Below are 18,481 nucleotides of genomic sequence, written 5' to 3'. Positions count from 1 at the left end.
TCCCTAAGCAACCTAGGGAGACCCTCAGCAACCTAGAGAGACCTTGTTTCTGTAAAAAGAACTGGGAATGATGCAACTCTGTGGTAAAATGCCCCATATTCAATACCCAATACCAAACAAACAATACCCGCCTCCCAACCACATGTCAAAAAACTGGAACTACAGAAGAGTGAAAAAAAGATAATTTATGGTACAACATGAGAACACGCAGACTGGGAATGGGAATAATACCTAAAAACCTGAGGTGCTATGAAACTGATTCAACAGGGTTGGGAATATAGCTCAGTTGGTAGAGTGCCTTGCAAGCACAAGGCCCTGGGTTCAATCCCCAGCACCGCAAAAAAAAAAAAAAAAAAAAAAAAAAAAAAGAAAGAAAGAAATTGATTCAACAGCTTCGAAAACAGAGTTCCAGTATTTACAGCATGCCCAGCAGCTCATCACTGATTCTTCTGTGTTCTTGTCTCATGATTTTGAAAAATTAAATTCACAGACAAGGGGCAGTAAGAGTGAAAGGAGTAGAATTTAAGTGAGAAGCAGAACTCTCACTGGGCAAGAGGGAAACTGATAAAAGGTTGCATCTCAAGATACTTAAGTCTAGGGGTTTATATAATTACTGAGTAGGGGCACTGATCAATATCTGTGCTAATCAGGTTTTAGAAAAGTATCAAGATTATTGGTAAATAGCTATGTTAATTAGATATTAGAAATGTACCAAGACTGTTGATCAATATCTGCTGAGTATCAGAAAAGTGCCAAGGCTATTGGTCAAAATCTTCGCTAAGGAGATACTGGAAAAGTGTACAGGATATTGGTTTGCGACATTCTGATCGGTTAGCCCTTAAATCTGTACTTTCACTAAGGTCTGTCCTGCTTCCCTTTTCTTTCAGCTCCAAAACAAAGGACTTGACTAGAATGTTCAGAATGTTTGTACAGGTTAATTTCATGGAGTAATTTAAGAAGCTTCTTTGGGGGTTTGGGGTTGGTCTTAACTTTTTGCTGCTTTTCTCTCTATCCTATCATTTTGGGGGGGGCGGGGGTACTGGGTATTGAACCCAGGGTCTTGTGCTTGCAACGCAAGCGCTCTACCAAATGTCTCTCTATCCTCTAATTCACTATCTCCTCTAGTATTTATCTCAGAGTAAACATTAAGACAAAGTTTTGTCTTGTTTGCTTTCCCAATTTAACACTCCTGTCATATGGAGCAAAACACCCTAGTTACTTGGAACTATGTCTATAATACCTGAAAATAGGAACTGGTATTTAAAAAAATATTAAACTGTTCCAATGGCTACAATACTATATTCCAGCAGCACTCAAAATAAGACTCAGTCAGATAATTATATTCTACCTATGGTTAAGCAGTTATCAGAATTTACAACTTTTGAATTTCAGAAATTTACATTTACTATGGTATACATGAAATGGAAATGAGTCAGACCAAAAATTCACCTTACCAATTATATGTTCAATAACATGAAATCACAAAACTGAGTTGGAAGAGAACTTAAAGAATGAAGCATAGTGTCTCTCAAGATAGCAGTTTGGATTATCACAAAAATTGACAGAGTTATTGTTTTACTAGTCAGGAGACAAACATATCAAATGTTCTGTAATGCAGTAAACATTTACATGGGTGAAAAATCTTTTTCTCAGGCTCTAAATCTGAACATATGTTATATAAAACACAAAAGTACTTCCTAGCAGTGTTTTTTTTTCAATATTTTTGTATTTTCAATGGAACTTTATTTTATTTATTTATACATGGTGCTGAGAATCAAACCCAGTGCCTCACACATGCTAGACAAGCAATCTACCAACTGAGCCACAACCCCAGTCCCCTAGTAGTTTTTATATACAGGAAGCTTTCCAGGCATGCAAGGACTGTATAATGCAAGGTAAACCTAGATAGTTTTAGCTACTTTGGGAAATAATACCACTAACTGAAATACTATTCATATGCCTGTGTTCTGGATATAAACATTCTGTGGCTGAATGGGTAAGTGCAGGTGTACTGTCTCTGTGGTAATGATTTACATATTAAAACATCTTATTATAAATCATTTTGCTTTTTTTTAGATCTTTGAGGGGAAATTATGCATCGGTGAGTTTATGTTACTAATTTAATATCAGAATGGTAAAGAAAAATGTTATTAGAAATGTTAACTAATCTAGCTAGCACATTTTAAGCAAACTAGTGAAGCAAACTTCAAGGAATTGCTGTTTCAATCATGTTTCACTATTTTAATTTCAAAACTGGAAAAGCATAGATGTGTAAAAGTTTGAGAATGGAGTTATTTGCATTGTAGTATCAGGAGATCCTTCCCATGGCATTTTAAACTCAATGTCTCTATAGTAAGGAGTGAACCACATACATGCTGATGCTCACTGAAAGCCTGGGACTACAGTCAATACATTTTATTCTATTGCAGTGGCTTTTAGTGCAGAAGTTGGACAAAAGTGTTTATAGATATGAAGCCACAAGATGTTATTCCTTCCACCCAGAAGCCCATTTCTCCTATTGCCTACCCACCCGAGCTGCCTGGGGTCATTCCGAAATGAGGCTGACAAACGTATCTTAGTTTCATCAGCATGCTGAAATAGTCTAGATTCTCCTGCGTGACAGGACGTTCACAATTCCAAAGTCGGTGGACTTTCGGGACAGTTCAGTGCACCATTGTTAGCGACCAGGCAGAGTAAGCTGGAAAATGCGAGGCACCCTAAAGCAGGTGGCATACCGACTGGCTGAAGTCACGAAGAAAGTACGTCTTCACCAGCATCATTGACCTTAATACAATTTCATTGTTTCTTCACTGCAAGAGGCAGTGCCTCGCCTGCTACCAGCGCGCAAGCGCCGCTAGGAACAATTGTGGTCTCGGGTTCCTAGCTAAGCCGGGACAGCCTAAATCACTCAAGTCGGGAAGCATCTGGCTGCTAGCACGTGCTACGGATTCCCCTCAGTTTTCGCCCACCCAGATCACCATTCACCTTCTGCAGTATTCCTTCCCACCTCTTTTGCCTCCCCAGCAAGAAGATTCAAGCCACTGTTAACTACTTTGCGAAATGGACACTGCGCCTGACACCTGTGGTTACTTGATCCTAAACCCTCTCTGCTTCAGGGTGTTTTCCCACTAGTTCCGACTTCGTGAAGCTACCAAAAGGAAGAAGAGGAACATATAGGACGGAGAAATTTTACGAAACTTCCGATTGGTGAAAGTGAAAGTGAAAAGAAAGAACGCTTAGAAAAAAGCAGAGAACTAGGGGTTGGGGGGAGGAGGAAGGAAAGGGGTACGCTGTCACTATGCTTAAAATCACCAATCTGGAGAAAGGTTGAAGTTTTACAAATTCCCCATATTTCAAACATTGGGAGAAAGCGGTGGGGGGTGGGGGGGATATAGTTCCCGCGATCTCTGTTAGGGACGAGAGTAAGAAGAAGATCCCGCGAGGTTATGACTAAACGAACGCGAGCTAGCGAGGCAGAAGTAACGGTAGCAATAAAGGGGTTGGTGGTGCACAGAACGAGTTGCACGCATGTCCTGCGTGCTGACGTAAAGCCATCGGAGTAGGTATATTACGGGTGTCGCGAAGCTGGGTACTTTAGAGCTATAGTTTCCTGTGAGAAGTTCTATAGGAGGATATAATTACGCCTGCAGTGGAAGATCCCGAATTCTCGATTCTCTTCAGGGATGAGTCATGTGGTGGTGGAAAATACGCTCGGGCTGGACCAGCAGGTGAGCTAAATGAGGCTGTTTTCGTAGACGCACTTCTTTTGGTCTAATTTGGCTAATGTCGCAGTACTGACCAATTTTTTTTTCCCCCGGGTTCTGGTTTTTGGGGTGGTGGGAACGGGAGCAGTAACGGAATCAAAAACTGGTCAGGGCTGTAACGGTAATGTTGATTGTGACCGACCCGGACCTGAGGTACCCGGTAGCGTGTAATGGCGGCTTGTATCGATGTAGGTGCGAGACTACGAAAACACGCATGTGCGAGTTTTGACTAATTAGTGTTGGGGTTGCCGAGCGGAAAGTATCAGTTTTTTGTCTTAAACGTCTGGTTTTCACTGGGTGGCTGATTTGGACGATTCTGTTTTGTTGAAGTGTAAGCGGAGGCCTGCCACAGAATGTTGGTGGCGGGAGAAGGTGGGGCCTTCGCTTGTGAAATGGCGATGGCCTTTGTGTTCGGCGAGTCTGTCGACCTTTAGTAGGCTTGTCGGTGGGACAACGTAAAAGCTGTAACAAAAGAAGTTTTAACGAAGAGGCTCTCTGTTTAATATCCTTAGGTTGTCCCTGGGTAATTACCTTAGGCCGGGGACCGAGGATGACGCGGCCTCGTTTCCGGCGTGGAAAGTTTTGTGACGCACAAGAACCGGAAGGGAATAGTAGGAGGGGAGGGAAGAATGGCCGCCTCATGCTTCTCTTGATCGGTGCCTGGGATAATGGAGGTTGGACGCCAGCGGGATGTTAGGGAATCAGCACCATGTACACTGTTATTTAAATTAAGTGTTCGGATGGCAAGTTGGTTGAGAGCGGTGTTTCTAAATGTAATATGTGTTCTTACGTGTTTGCCAGAGGTAGGCTATCTGGTCAGAGTTGATTGGCGTGGCAGATAGTTTTGTTCACGTTGTATATCTGAGGAGGACTTAGAAATAGATGAAAAACCAGGGTCTGCACTTTTTAAAGTAGAATACCTATTATTTTGAGGTGTTAGCGGTGGTGCCGAAGCCCTTTTGCCGTGTGTAGGAGTCTGTTGCTCCTATACTTTTGCTTTCGGAACAGCTCTTCAGTTATTCGGACAGTTTTAAGTGCTGCTCCAGTTTACCCTGATTGATTTTAATTTTTAATGGTTGTGTGTAATATGAGGCAATTGCATCTTTAAAAGTGTAAGTCTTGATAAACGGTTTTCAGAGTCACTAGAATAAGCAAATCGACCAGGAAGTTTTCAAATGATTTAAGAGATTTCTTAGTTGGTGCTGCGTATATTTGGCGATGTATTGAACTTCTAATGTAGTATTTAAACGCATGCTATAGGAAATGTCCTGTGCACTTACGTGACATTGCACTTGATATCTATTATTTGGATTCTTTTTTTCCCTCTTGTATATTGTAGCTTTTCTACTTGAAGCAGTTTTAAGTAGGGCATTCATATTCATTAAAGTGAAGTGACTTTTATTCCACTACTTTGAAATTTGTCAGCGTTAAAAAGAAGTTGAAATTAAAGATGGTTCTATGTTCTTTTAAAAGCTTATGTGTCCAGTGTGCTTCTTTTTAACTTTGTGACCAAAGAATGAACTTGTCTAATGGTCTAAAATGAGAGGAGTAAATACTACCCCATAAGAATGTTAAGTTTTAAATAATTAAAATATGCAGGGGTTTGAAAAGCTGTAGAGTACTCACCTTGTTGGTTGACTTATTAGTGCTAGGAATTCACCAAAATTAAAAGTAATTCCTTTAGTGCATGAAGAAATTAAGGAATTCTCAAATTGTCCTAATATGGACTTTTTTTTTTCTTTAAGGTTTAACATGATACCAAGTAGAAACAGTGACTTTAATGAGAACAGTCCTCAAGCTCAGTCATAGGAAAATTTGTAATTACTGAGAAATTGAGTTAATATTCTGGTGATTGAAGTGCTTTTACAATGGAAAATAGTTATAGACGTTAATTGTATATGAATAAGGTGCCACTGCAGATGAAGCCACTTGCCATCATTATACTTTGTAGATTTCAAAGCATTCTTCAAATCTTGGGAGGCAGACTTGGTATATAATAATTAGGATCAGAACTGAAGTGTAGGATTTCTGATTTATAACTGTGACACTGTCTGATTTTTTTTTTCACCATAATATTTAGTATGTAAGCATGTGAAACATTTTTATTTTTTCAGTTTGCTGGTTTAGACCTGAACTCCTCTGATAATCAGGGTGGAGGAGGAAGTACAGCAAGCAGTAAGTAAATCTTTTTAAATGTAGTAATTGTATCAGAAGGTACTGTTAATATTGTCAGACTTAACCAATTTTAAATTTAATTTTTGTATTTTGCAATTTTATTGTGGCATATCTAAATGATGAATGTGGTTCTTTGGGGCTTAAAACAGTTAAATATTATTGTTCGTGTAACACATAACCTTTTACAAAATTTGTATACTTTCGTGCTGTAGCTTCTACCCATTTCCCATAGTGGAACTTGAGAATGATAAAAGCAAGTTCTGATCCTTGTCGGGGAGGGTGTTTGTTATTTGACTTCTTCATCAATTAATTACTTGCTTACCCATAGGCTAGTTGACTTAATTTAGAAATATTTAAATTAAAACACCTGATTTTACCAAATCATTTTTCTTTTGTAGCTTTTATGTATTTTTATTGTATGGTGTTCATCTTACTGGGTGAAACAAAAAAAGTACCATACAGGGTAATTGACATTTTGGTAAAAAGTTGTATCTTGTAGATTATAAAGGGCTTTCATTTTAGTTTTCTCTTTTTTTAGAAGGGCGCTACATACCTCCTCATTTAAGAAACAGAGAAGCGTCTAAAGGTACGTGATTATACAGTTTTGTAGATCTTTTGCTCTTTAAGAAGTTAGCCAGAGTATAAAGGAAAATAAAGTGACTTAGGAAAGTTTGTTGACATTTTTCTTTCTCTTTGCCTTTTTTTTTTTTTTTTTTGTGGAGCTGGGGATCAAACTCAGAGCCTTGTAATTGCAAGGCAAGCACTCTACTGACTGAGCTATCTCCCCAGCTCTCTTTGCTTCTTAAATCAGTCCTGTATTCAAAATCTAGGAAGTTCCTAACTTTGGAAATGTTCCTGTAATATTGAGTTCTTTGACAGACTTTAAGCCCAAAGACAGATTTATGTACAGTTTCTCTTCTACTTGTTTGTAAACATAATAACACAGTTTGAAAAAAGTGTGTTTGTAGAAATGCCCTAGTGTGTTAAACAAACTTCATGGTGGGTAAAGTTTTATTTAACTGCTATCTTGAAGTTTACTATAATAAAAGTGGAGGTTTTGCAAAATAACTAATAGTTGGGCTACTATAACTTGGCCTCACTAAGGCTAGATGGGTTTATCAGTTCTTAGTTCTTTGTCTGAGTTTTTTGTTTTTTGTTTTTTTGTTTTTTTGTTTTTGGAGGGGTGCTGGGGATCAAACCCAGGGCCTTATGCTTGGAAGGCAAGTACTCTACCAACTGAGCTATCTCCCCAGCCCCTGAAAATTTTTTTGAAAGATTTTTTTTTCTTTTAATGTCTTAAAACTTGTATTATGAACTTTGTGATGTTGAGAGATACATAAGAAAAATATCATGGGGGTGGTGTTGAGTACCAAATAATCAACAGGGATGATCTGAAATTGAAGGGAAAGGAAAGTGTTAGTCAAAGGAAAGAAGATTGTGTTAGATGATAGATGGCAAAAGGTAGAATACCACAAAGGTAGAAAAGACAATCATCTTGTGGCATATTGTTTTCATGTATTGCATTAAACATGTCTTTATATTGTCTCTCAGAATATTACTTAGCTAATGATGTTTGATTTATTTTCAGAAAAACTGCAGGATTTCTTTACTTGTGGGTATTGTTTAGGATTTATCTGGCTGGAATTGCATCCCAAGAACATTAAGTGCTTCAAAAGGAGTAGCAGTATTTGAGAATTTATAGTGATAGAAGAAACCTAAATACCTCTTTTCTTAGAAACTCTTAAAGTGCTTGAATTAAGCTGTAATCTTAATCTGTAAGAAGGCAAAAAATGGTTGTCATTTTTTTCATAGTCTATAATATGCTTTAGTGTCCTGTCTTTATGGAAACTAGTCAGAAATAAGGTAGATTTCTGTTTTATTTCCAAGTGTGCCTGCTTCTCACCAACCTTATAGAGGTGACACAGTATTGTTGGACTCTTAGAATTTGACAGTTCATGAATACCACCCGGTAACAATTACACCACTACTATTTCTGCTGTTAAATTGAAAAAGCATTGTCTACCTCTTAACTCTTGAAAAAGAATAGGAATATAATAATAAATTAGAGGGGGTGTCTTTGTTTTTAGGGTGTTACAATGAATTTAGAAATATGAGTTTATAAGTTTTATAATTTAGTGTTCTGTTAATGGGGAAATTCGATTTGCTCCCAGTGTTAAACTGCCCTATGCCTGAGGTTAAATGTTATAATCCACTTGACATTCTTTTAATGTGACTACTTAGGCATTTCTAAGGGCAGCCTAACAGCCTGGTGGAACAAAGTTGATAATCTTGAAATTCCTTTCTCTGTATTGTCTACTTTCTCTGTATTGACTTGATCTATTTTTTTTAGATAATACTAGACGAAGCAAGATTGTTTTTTTATTAGTTGAAGATGCTCAACTGACTAATCCTATTTAAATTGCTGTTGATAGGTAACGAGTTACCTTTTCCAGGTTCTTCCGATGAATGCATCCCTGTTGTTTTTCATGATGTGTGTTGTGTGGTTGCCCACATAAGTAGTTTGATCATAAAGTACTTGTAATTTTAAGTTCATTTTTTACTACTTCACAAAACATGAACGAAATTCTCTGTGCTTTTATTACATCAGATGATCTAAAGCTTTTTTCCCAGGTAACTGTTCCTGAGCTAACCTTTGTTTAGCTGGCACTCTCCCAAAATATGAATTGTAGATACTTTTGTATTATGATTAAACAAGTTTGGTGTACAGCATTTGTCAGCTTTTTTATTTAGAAAAGATAAAACTAAGAAGCCAACTAATATGGCTTTAACCTATCTCCTGTGAACTTAAAAAATTTGGTGGAGATATTAGAGGTAACTTTTTGGGTGTGGGGGTGGTTCTGGAGATACAACGCAGAGGCACTGTACCACTAAACTATATCTCCAGCCCTTTTTTAAATTTTGTGACAGGTCTTGCTAATGTTGCTTAGGACCTTGCTAAGTTGCTGAGACTGGCCTTGAAACAGTGATCCTCCTGCCTCAGCCTCCGAAGTCACTGGGATTACAGATAAAAGCTGGCCTCTGAGATCACTTTTTTTGGTGGGGGGGCCAAGTGGTGGGAGGGAATGGGAATTGAACTCAGGGGCCTTTGACCACTGAGCCACATCCACAGCCCTGAGATCATTCTTAATGAATCATAGCTTTAAAGTAGAGACTTACCAAAGTCTTACTTTTTTTTTTTTTTTTTTTTTTTTTTTTTTTTTTTGGCGGAATTGGGGATCGAACCCAGGGCAAGCACTCTACCAACTGACCTATCTCCCTAGCCCCTTACAAAATTTTTGATTAGGCTTATTTTGAGGTACACAAAACTCATATTGATAAATGGAAGCTGATTTGTAGTGATGGCTATTAGTCTCTTAGTACTTGCTTTCACTTAGAATATTATTTAACCATGAAATTGCTTCGGTTAATATAATTTCTGGAGGAAGGAAGAGTATTAAAGATAATAAAAATTGTGAGACCCCCTGACCTTTGATCCGACAAGAATCAGATGAAGGAGGGCTGTGTCCGTGAAGAGCTATGCATGGAAAATGGAAATAATATAAAATATTGTCATTTTCTAATATTAGCATTTTTTTGAAGGATTCTATGATAAGGACAGCTCAGGGTGGAGTTGTAGTAAAGATAAGGATGCGTACAGCAGTTTTGGGTCTCGTGATTCAAGAGGAAAGCCGAGTTATTTCAGTGATCGTGGAAGTGGATCAAGAGGAAGGTAAATTTTTGATTTATATATATAAAATAGTTATCCAAGAATCTTAGTTTGATTCATTCTCATTCTTTCTATAATTCTTGATCCATAAACATGATTTTTTTTTTAATTTAACAGATCAGCTTGGTTTATTTTAGGTAAAATGTTGCTTACTGTAACAAATCTTAATATTATAGGTTAATTTCAGTTGTACAGCATGATAAATTGATTTTTAAGAACATAACAGCTACTTAGTCCTGTGCGAAGTCTGAGCAGTGCATTTTCACAAAACTAATTTTTTTCAAATGAAGACATAGTATACATTAGTTGTAGTTAGCTAGAGGACTTTATTTCACAAAAAGATGACCTGAGTGGTAAGTTTTGACATACTTGAAGAGGAGTTATGTTCAGTGATTCAACTACTAATACAAGTATTTTTTTTTTTTCTTTTTTGAGGTAATAAATGACATACACTGTGCTTATACTGTTCAGATTTGATGATCGAGGACGGACTGACTATGATGGTATTGGCAGTCGTGGTGACAGAACTGGCTTTGGTAAATTTGAGCGAAGTGGGCATAGTCGTTGGTGTGATAAAACAGATGAAGATGATTGGTCAAAACCACTTCCACCAAGTGAACGCCTAGAGCAGTAAGTTTTTGAAATGTATGCTAAGTGTGAAACTCAATATGTGCTATAACAATTATATCAAACAATTTGGTTTTAGGGAACTCTTCTCTGGAGGTAACACTGGGATTAACTTTGAGAAATACGATGATATACCAGTAGAGGCAACTGGCAATAACTGCCCTCCACATATTGAAAGTGTAAGTGGTTTTGTTTGACTTTTTTTAAAAACCGTTAGATAATGTAAATTGATACATGAATGGTTACCACTCTGAATAATCCTGAAGTAGAAAATGTGTATAACACATGAAGAGCATAAATATTTTTTAAAATAAGTCAGTGATTTTAAAATGGTGACTTCCTTTTTATATTAGTGTAAAATTATAGCAGATATAGTATTTCTGTTTTTAGTTATAATTGATTGACCTGGTTGAGTTTCTTTAACAGTTCAGCGATGTTGAGATGGGAGAAATTATCATGGGTAACATTGAGCTTACCCGTTATACTCGTCCTACTCCAGTGCAGAAACATGCTATTCCTATTATCAAAGAAAAAAGAGACTTAATGGCTTGTGCTCAAACAGGTAAGCTTACTTAATTAAAGAATACCTAAATTGGACTTGGTCTGAAAGTATTTTATGTGGAGCGACCCAAGTCCTTTATTTAATATGATCTTAAAATTAGTGAAGATTAGTAGAATTTATCTTTTTGTCTGATACTTTTTTTTTTTTTTTTTTTTCTGCGGTGCTGGGGATTTGAACCCAGGGCCTTGGGCTTGAGAGGCAAGCACTCTACCAACTGAGCTATATCCCCAGCCCTGTCTGATACTTCTTAATTCATGGGTTGAAACATTTTTTTTTAAATCAGCCATCTTTGGAAAGGCTATAGCAAATTGTTAGCCAGTAGTGCTGCAGCAGAGAAATTTTGTGTTTGCAGTAGGTAGCATGTAAATAGGAAGTGTTAAACTGGTAAACAAACTAAAAAAATGAAAATACAGCCATGTCATTTCTCTGTATGGTACAAAGGTAGACAAAGATAGGTATAATTTGACCTGCAAAAACCTTTTTGCAGTTAGGCTTTATATTTTAGCACTAAATGTTAAATTAAATACAAAGAAAAGTGGAAAAGGAAGTTGATGCAACTCTTGAGACAAAATGGTGGCTTAATTACAAATTAAAATTTAGAAACATGAATGCTTCATTGTTCAAAAATAGATCCTGGAAGGCACCTTGTCATTAGCTATGTAAACTTTCTGGTTCCCCATGAAAAATGGACAATAGAGTGAGACAGACTCTTTCATTAAAAGAGCAGGTGAAGTGTTTTCTTATATCTTTAATATTAAAAACTAATAAGCCAGTCTTTCCTTAACAGGATCTGGAAAAACTGCAGCATTTCTTCTACCCATCTTGAGTCAAATATACACAGATGGTCCAGGAGAGGCCTTAAAGGCCGTGAAGGTAGTCTTTTTCTTTTCTTTTCTTTTTAATATATAAAATAAATAAATTTCTGCTTAGAAAAAGTATTGTAAATGGTTGTGGAACTTTCTAAGCAAAACTATTTTTCAGATGTCATTAAATTAGCAGAGAATTTTATTCTGATGAAGTAAAGCTAAAATTGAAAAAATTAAAGTTGAAAAAATTTTCTTAGGAAAATGGAAGATATGGACGTCGCAAACAGTACCCAATTTCGTTGGTGTTAGCCCCAACAAGAGAATTGGCTGTACAAATCTATGAGGAAGCCAGAAAAGTAAGTATGCATAGTGATTATTGCCTTTGTCATCAATTTTAATGATTTTTTTTATGACTAACAAATTTCTTGCTTATAGTTTTCATACCGGTCTAGAGTTCGTCCTTGTGTAGTTTATGGTGGTGCTGATATTGGTCAGCAGATTCGGGACTTAGAACGTGGATGCCATTTGTTAGTAGCCACTCCAGGACGTCTAGTGGATATGATGGAAAGAGGAAAAATTGGATTAGACTTCTGCAAGTATGTTAACTTACATAAATTAGTGTGGTCTGTTGTAATGGTTAAAAAAAAGAAAATGACTAATGTTTAAAATTAGAGCCTAGAAAGTTTAGTTCATGAATGAATATACTAGTGAATCCCCCCCCCCCACACTACTTGAAATAAACCCAGAAATACTCCACTACTGAACTAAGCTCTTTTTCTTTTTTTTCTTTTTTTTCTTTTTTTTTTTTAATAATACTTGTTAGTTGTCAGTGATGGACCTTTGTTTTACTTATTTATATGTGGTACTGAGAATTGAACCCAAAGCTCACACATGCTAGGCAAGCACTCAAGCACTGAACCACAATCCCTCTAGCGCTTTTATTTCTCATTTCGAGAGCAACTTTTGCTCAGTTGCTCAAGTTGGCCTGGAACCTGCCTGAGTGGCTGGGATTATATACAAAATGTGCTCTCTTGCCTAACTGTTGGCATTGTTGATTTTAGACACAGTTTGTTCTCGGTGTTCTCACAGCAGAGGCAATTAGTATTTTCAACATCAACAGAATTTTTTTTTTTTTTTTTTTTTGGTACTGAACAGAATTATTTTTATTAACAGGTATTTAGTGTTGGATGAAGCTGATAGAATGCTGGATATGGGATTTGAACCTCAAATACGTCGTATAGTTGAACAGGATACTATGCCACCAAAGGGTGTTCGTCATACTATGATGTTTAGTGCTACTTTCCCTAAAGAGATACAGGTATTCTTTGAAGCTGCATTTTTTTATTGGAACATTAGCATTTATGGATAACATAATTTATGTATTAGAATGGATGATTTTATAATTTTTCTTTTTCTGTTTTAGATGCTCGCCCGGGACTTTTTGGATGAATATATCTTCCTGGCTGTGGGCAGAGTAGGCTCTACTTCTGAGAATATCACACAGAAAGTAGTTTGGGTGGAAGAGTCAGACAAACGGTCATTTCTACTTGATCTCTTAAATGCAACAGGTGAAATTATGAGTACTAACATTATCTACATAGAAGGAGAATCTTTTTAGCTTTTCTGACAGTCCTTGTTCCCCTTTTTAAAAAAATGCAAAGAGGATTGTGAGTAGATTAAGCCAGTTTTTATTTGGCATAGGCATTGATGCCAAGTCACTGTTAATATTTAAAATCTTCCTATTTTTCAGGCAAGGATTCACTGACTTTAGTTTTTGTGGAGACCAAAAAGGGTGCAGATTCTCTGGAGAATTTCTTATATCTTGAAGGATATGCATGTACCAGTATTCATGGAGATCGGTCACAGAGGGATAGAGAGGAGGCCCTTCATCAGTTCCGCTCAGGGAAAAGCCCCATTCTAGTAGCTACAGCTGTGCGTATACTACTTTTTCTAGTTGATCTTATTTTTTCTTTCCTTTTTTTTTTTTTTCTCTCCCCTTTTTTTTGGGTGGGGGACATACCAGGGATTGATCTCAGGGCCCTTGACCACTGACCTGTATCCCCAGCCCTATTTTATTTAGAAACAGGTCCTCACTGAGTTGCTTACTACTTTGTTTTTTGCTGAGGCTGGCTTTGCACTCAGAATCCTCCTGCCTTAGCCTCCTGAGCTGCTGCAACTTCGCTCAGCTGATTTCTTTTAGTGAATGTTATTTTTCAGGTGGCTGCAAGAGGTCTAGACATTTCAAATGTGAAACATGTTATCAATTTTGATTTGCCAAGTGATATTGAAGAATATGTACACCGCATTGGCCGTACAGGACGTGTTGGAAACCTTGGTAAGGTGTTTGTCTGAATTTTTTTTTTTTTTTAATGATTTTTTTAATTTATGGAAAAGTGAGAACAGAAAGTTAATTTATGGGAACCTAACCTTTAGGTACTATTTTTAATTTCTTCAGGCCTTGCTACTTCATTCTTTAATAAAAGAAATGTAAATATCACAAAGGATTTGTTGGATCTTCTTGTGGAAGCTAAACAAGAAGTGCCATCTTGGTTGGAAAATATGGCTTATGAACACCACTACAAGGGCAGCAGTCGTGGACGCTCAAAGAGGTACACCTTAGTACGGGTCTGTATTAATCCTTGTTTGGATGCCAGACATGGACCTAAATTATTTTAGGTTGAGGTTAACATGTTCCACACCATGTCCCATAGTCTGATTATACATAAAACATAATGGGTCAAGTAACTTCAACCTAAAATAATTAAGTAGCCAAAATATTTTGGACAATTATAAAGGTTGATGGTGTAGCAAAGTGTCAGCTCTTCAGCGCTGAGGCTTTTGGAAATATCAAAGGAAATTGATCACAATGGGGCTTAATTAAAAATCAAATTGAAACAGTAATTGTCACTTTAACTGAATTTCATTCTCATAGGCCACCACATGATATTTTTTCTTACAACAGTAGATTCAGTGGAGGATTTGGTGCCAGAGACTATCGTCAAAGTAGTGGATCCAGCAATTCTGGTTTTAGTAGTAATCATGGAAGCAGCAGCTGCAGTGGTGGAGGTGGTCATGGCAGTAACAGAGGATTTGGTGGAGGTAATTTAATTTTTCTTTCAGAAAGGTGTTTTTTCCCCCTTTACCTTTTTCAAAGCATAATTTATTAAGGAAATTGTAATTTCCAAAGAACTCAATTCAGCATTTAGATTTTTCTTCAGAGTACTTGAGGCAAAAGGGAAAGATACTAAAAGTGGATGATTTAATTTCTCTCTTTAAATGTTTCTTGATAGGTGGCTATGGAGGCTTCTACAATAGTGATGGATATGGAGGAAATTATAACTCCCAGGGGGTTGACTGGTGGGGCAACTGAATCTGCTTTGCAGCAAAGTCACCCTTTCATACAAGCTAATATGGAAACCACATGTAACTTAGCCAGACTATATCGTGTAGCTTCAAGAACTTGCAGTACATTACCACTGTGATTCTCCTGAAAATTCCAAGGGAGCTCAAAGTCACAAGAAGAAAGGAACAACCAGCAGCCCTATTCAGAAGTTGGTTTGAAGATCTAGTTGCTATAGTTTGGAATAACTCCCCTCCTGCTTAGTCCTACCCCAAACTGCATTTATAATTTTGTGACTGAGGATCATTTGTTTGTTAATGTACTGTGACTTTTAACTTTAGACAACTTATTATTTTGATGTCCTGTTGGCTCAGTAATGCTGAAGATATCAATTGTTTTGACAAATAAATTTACTGAACTTGGGCTACAATCAAACCTTGGCACACAGGTGTGATACAACTTAACAGGAATCATCAGTTCATCCATACATACAATAAAAAAAAATTACACGGTAGCCTGTTATGATATTTCCATACTTGCAGACTGGGGGGAGAGATATCAAAACATAATTAGTTTCTAATATGGCAAACTGTATTAAGTTAAAGTTCTGACTTTCTCACTCTATCCTGGATAGGCACTTGGAACCTTAAACTCTTTTAAGAAGCCATTCCAGTCATTATGAGGTGTGTTGAATAAACACCCATACTGTTTTGAAAGTACTCTTTTAAAGTTAATTCAAGTAAATATAGCAATTCCTCTTTTAATGTTTAGGCAGTTATTAATTTTAAGTTAGGCATCATCTGTGGGCATACTATTACAGGGAAAGTTTAAAAGTTTGATAACTTAAAAGCATTTGGAGGGTTCATTTAATTATATTCCTTAATGCCTGCCATAAATAAAATTGAGATGTTAGAATGACTGACCACGTCAATGACCAATCCTCATTACCAGCCTTGTTGGATTCTGGTCTTTAACACTTGCTAGTGTTTTTTGGTCAAGGACGTGTGAACAGGAAGGATTATGCAGCAGGCTTTATTTTAATACAGATTCATATTGTTCTATTACAGCTGCATTGAAATGTTAAAATGGCTTACATTTGTAGACTTTTGTAAATCTTAGAATAACTGAAATCCTTGAGATCTCACAGGTTGGAAATATGTACTATACTGCACAAGGTGTTCTTAATAGTGCAGTTGTAATGTATTCTAGTTGCATAGGTTTCCATTATATTTATATAATCTGTTTATGCTAAATCTGGCCAGATGATTGTCCACTACTAGAAATGCCTCTCCCACTTAACAATTTTATGGCCAGAATGCAGTGATCTTTAAAAAAGTAAATCTTGAAAGTGGCATAAGAAGTTGGCAAAAATTTCTTAAAGTGCAATAGATTTTCAAGTGTTGTGCCTTGTTCGAAAACTACTGTAAGTAGGTGCACTTGACAGTATTAAGGACATTTGTTACGGTGCTATTTCAATTAATGTAGGTTTAGACTCTGTACATTTTGCCCATAACTTTTTACAAAGTACTTATTTTATTGCACATTCAGAGAATTTTATATATATGTCTTGTGTGCAAGTCCTTAAACTTCCAATCTTATTTTGTCTCTTGGAGATTGTTGAACACAGCCTGTCAAGAACTAGATTCTAAAATTTTATTTGGGACCATAGAATGATACTTAAGAAGAAAACTTTGCACACAACAGACTTTAGATACTTTTTGCTGCTAGTTTGTGTAATATTTATTGAACATTTTGACAAATATTTATTTTTGTAAGCCTAAAAGTGATTCTTTGAAAGTTTAAAGAAACTTGACCAAAAGACAATACAAAAACACTGGCAGTTGAATGTTGAATGTCACCGTATGTGAAATAATATATATCGGGTAGTGTGAGCTTTTCATGTTAAGTCCTATTAAACTTGAGTCAAATTAACCAGACCCGGCATTTGCAATGTAGCTATAATTTTCTGACAAAATTTAAGACAAAATTGGCAATGTGAAATAAAAATATGCCAAGGTTTTGATATGTTGTTCTTTAAGATATTAATGAAAACACTTGTAAACACTGATAAGAAGTGTCCACATATTTAAAAGTTCTCTTGAGGTTTGTTTAGTTATGTTTTGTCTGTATTGGTTTTAAGTGACTGGCATTTTTGCAATCTTCAAACGTGGTTATCTTTGTGTATTGCCCTAATCAGTGACTTTTTCATTCAGTTTTATCAACCAGCAATATTTTCAGTACATAAGAATAGATTTAACTTGCTGAATGTAAACATTGAACTTCAAGTCACTGTAAGTTTAGCAACTGCTTATTGTATTAGTTCTAAATGCTAGCACTGCATGTGCTGTGTTATTCTGATTTTACTAAAATAAAAAGTTGAACATAATCTTTTGGCTGTCAGTTGTGGCTTTAATGTGAGAGTAAAAGTGAACTCTTGTATTCTTGAAGAATTGGAAAACTAATTTTTAGTTAACAAAATTATTTGTGAGATACTTCATGAAGCTATTCTGTGCCTTGTGTTATTTCAATAAGGGATGAAGTTTGTTTAAGTTTGGAGTAAAGAGAAACAGGATTTTTGTTGCAAATGATGGAAATCTGAAAGACCTAAGTGGCAATATCAATGTGATTTTCTGGTTCTTTTAAGTACTTTTATGTAAAAAGAATGAACCAAGAATGACTTGATTAGAAAAACCTAGGGATTTTTTTCTTTTTTTCTTTATAAATAGGATTGAGAATTAAAGAGGTTGGCAAGGATGCTCATAACCTCAGCGAGCAGAGACTAGTGGAATGATGACTAGTGGAATTGCAGGCCCTTTTTGCTAAAATTATACGTCGTTCTTCTCTTGCTTTCTTTGAAGGCCAGGTTCGGTAGTACAAAATGGCTGATCAAGCTCTCACATTTGCATTGCCTCCATTTAAGAGAGCAGCCAGAATTTAAACTAGAATCCTTTAGTTTTAACTTAAAATCCTGGAAAAGAAACCCTCACCTGATCCAATCAGTAATAGCACAGATGGAATATTCTTAACTTTTGTTCTTTCTCTGAAATTGATTGCACGTTTTTCCTGTGGCAGACATTGCCAAATGATAAACACTAAGACAAATGGATCCAACATTGTTAACATCTTAATTAGGTATTGTGAAAAAAAAATTTTTTTTTTTTTAGCTAAGTTAACTTCATTGTCTCTTGTAGTCTATTGTGAGTTATATTTTATTTATGGGAGATATGCATTTTCTGTTACATTATATAGTGGAATTGTAGAATCTGCATGTCCTTCCTTTTCAATAGGTACTAGAAAGTTGTCCAAAGCATACCATTTTCAAGTACTTCTCATTTTATGTAGTTTCTTTTTGCCCCATGTTCTTAGAATTACTTGGTTTATAACACATTTTCATAATCACCTACTTGGTTTATTATTTTAAATTGTATTTTCCTGATAACCTAATAATGACAACTTAGCCACACACTTGAGAGTTGTGTA

The 18,481-nt window shown here is 36.2% G+C and overlaps 1 protein-coding gene across 4 annotated transcripts; it reads left to right on the top strand.

Annotated features, from left to right (window-relative positions):
* The first annotated feature begins 3,457 nt into the window (after nt 1–3,457).
* Nucleotides 3,458–17,387, top strand: LOC124971927 (ATP-dependent RNA helicase DDX3X-like). 4 transcript variants are annotated; one of them, XM_047535939.1, is made up of 17 exons: nt 3,459–3,728; nt 5,879–5,939; nt 6,478–6,525; nt 9,540–9,669; nt 10,138–10,296; nt 10,373–10,472; nt 10,720–10,855; nt 11,643–11,728; nt 11,919–12,017; nt 12,097–12,257; nt 12,835–12,979; nt 13,085–13,229; nt 13,412–13,593; nt 13,879–13,996; nt 14,117–14,270; nt 14,594–14,760; nt 14,952–17,387. In XM_047535939.1, the coding sequence occupies exons 1-17, from the start codon at nt 3,684–3,686 to the stop codon at nt 15,029–15,031; spliced, it is 2,016 nt and encodes a 671-aa protein (XP_047391895.1). In that variant the 5' UTR covers nt 3,459–3,683; the 3' UTR covers nt 15,032–17,387. The 4 variants fall into 4 exon arrangements, with proteins under 4 accessions (XP_047391897.1, XP_047391895.1, XP_047391896.1 ...); XM_047535940.1 differs by having other exon boundaries at nt 3,461–3,728; nt 14,624–14,760; XM_047535941.1 differs by lacking the exon at nt 10,138–10,296 and having other exon boundaries at nt 3,458–3,728.
* The last annotated feature ends 1,094 nt before the right edge of the window (nt 17,388–18,481 follow it).

This window comes from Sciurus carolinensis, chromosome X, assembly GCF_902686445.1.
Source record: "Sciurus carolinensis chromosome X, mSciCar1.2, whole genome shotgun sequence".
NCBI classification, from domain to species: domain Eukaryota; kingdom Metazoa; phylum Chordata; class Mammalia; order Rodentia; family Sciuridae; genus Sciurus; species Sciurus carolinensis.
Note: the sequence above shows the minus strand (reverse complement) of the source record. Positions and strands in the feature narration are given on the sequence as shown.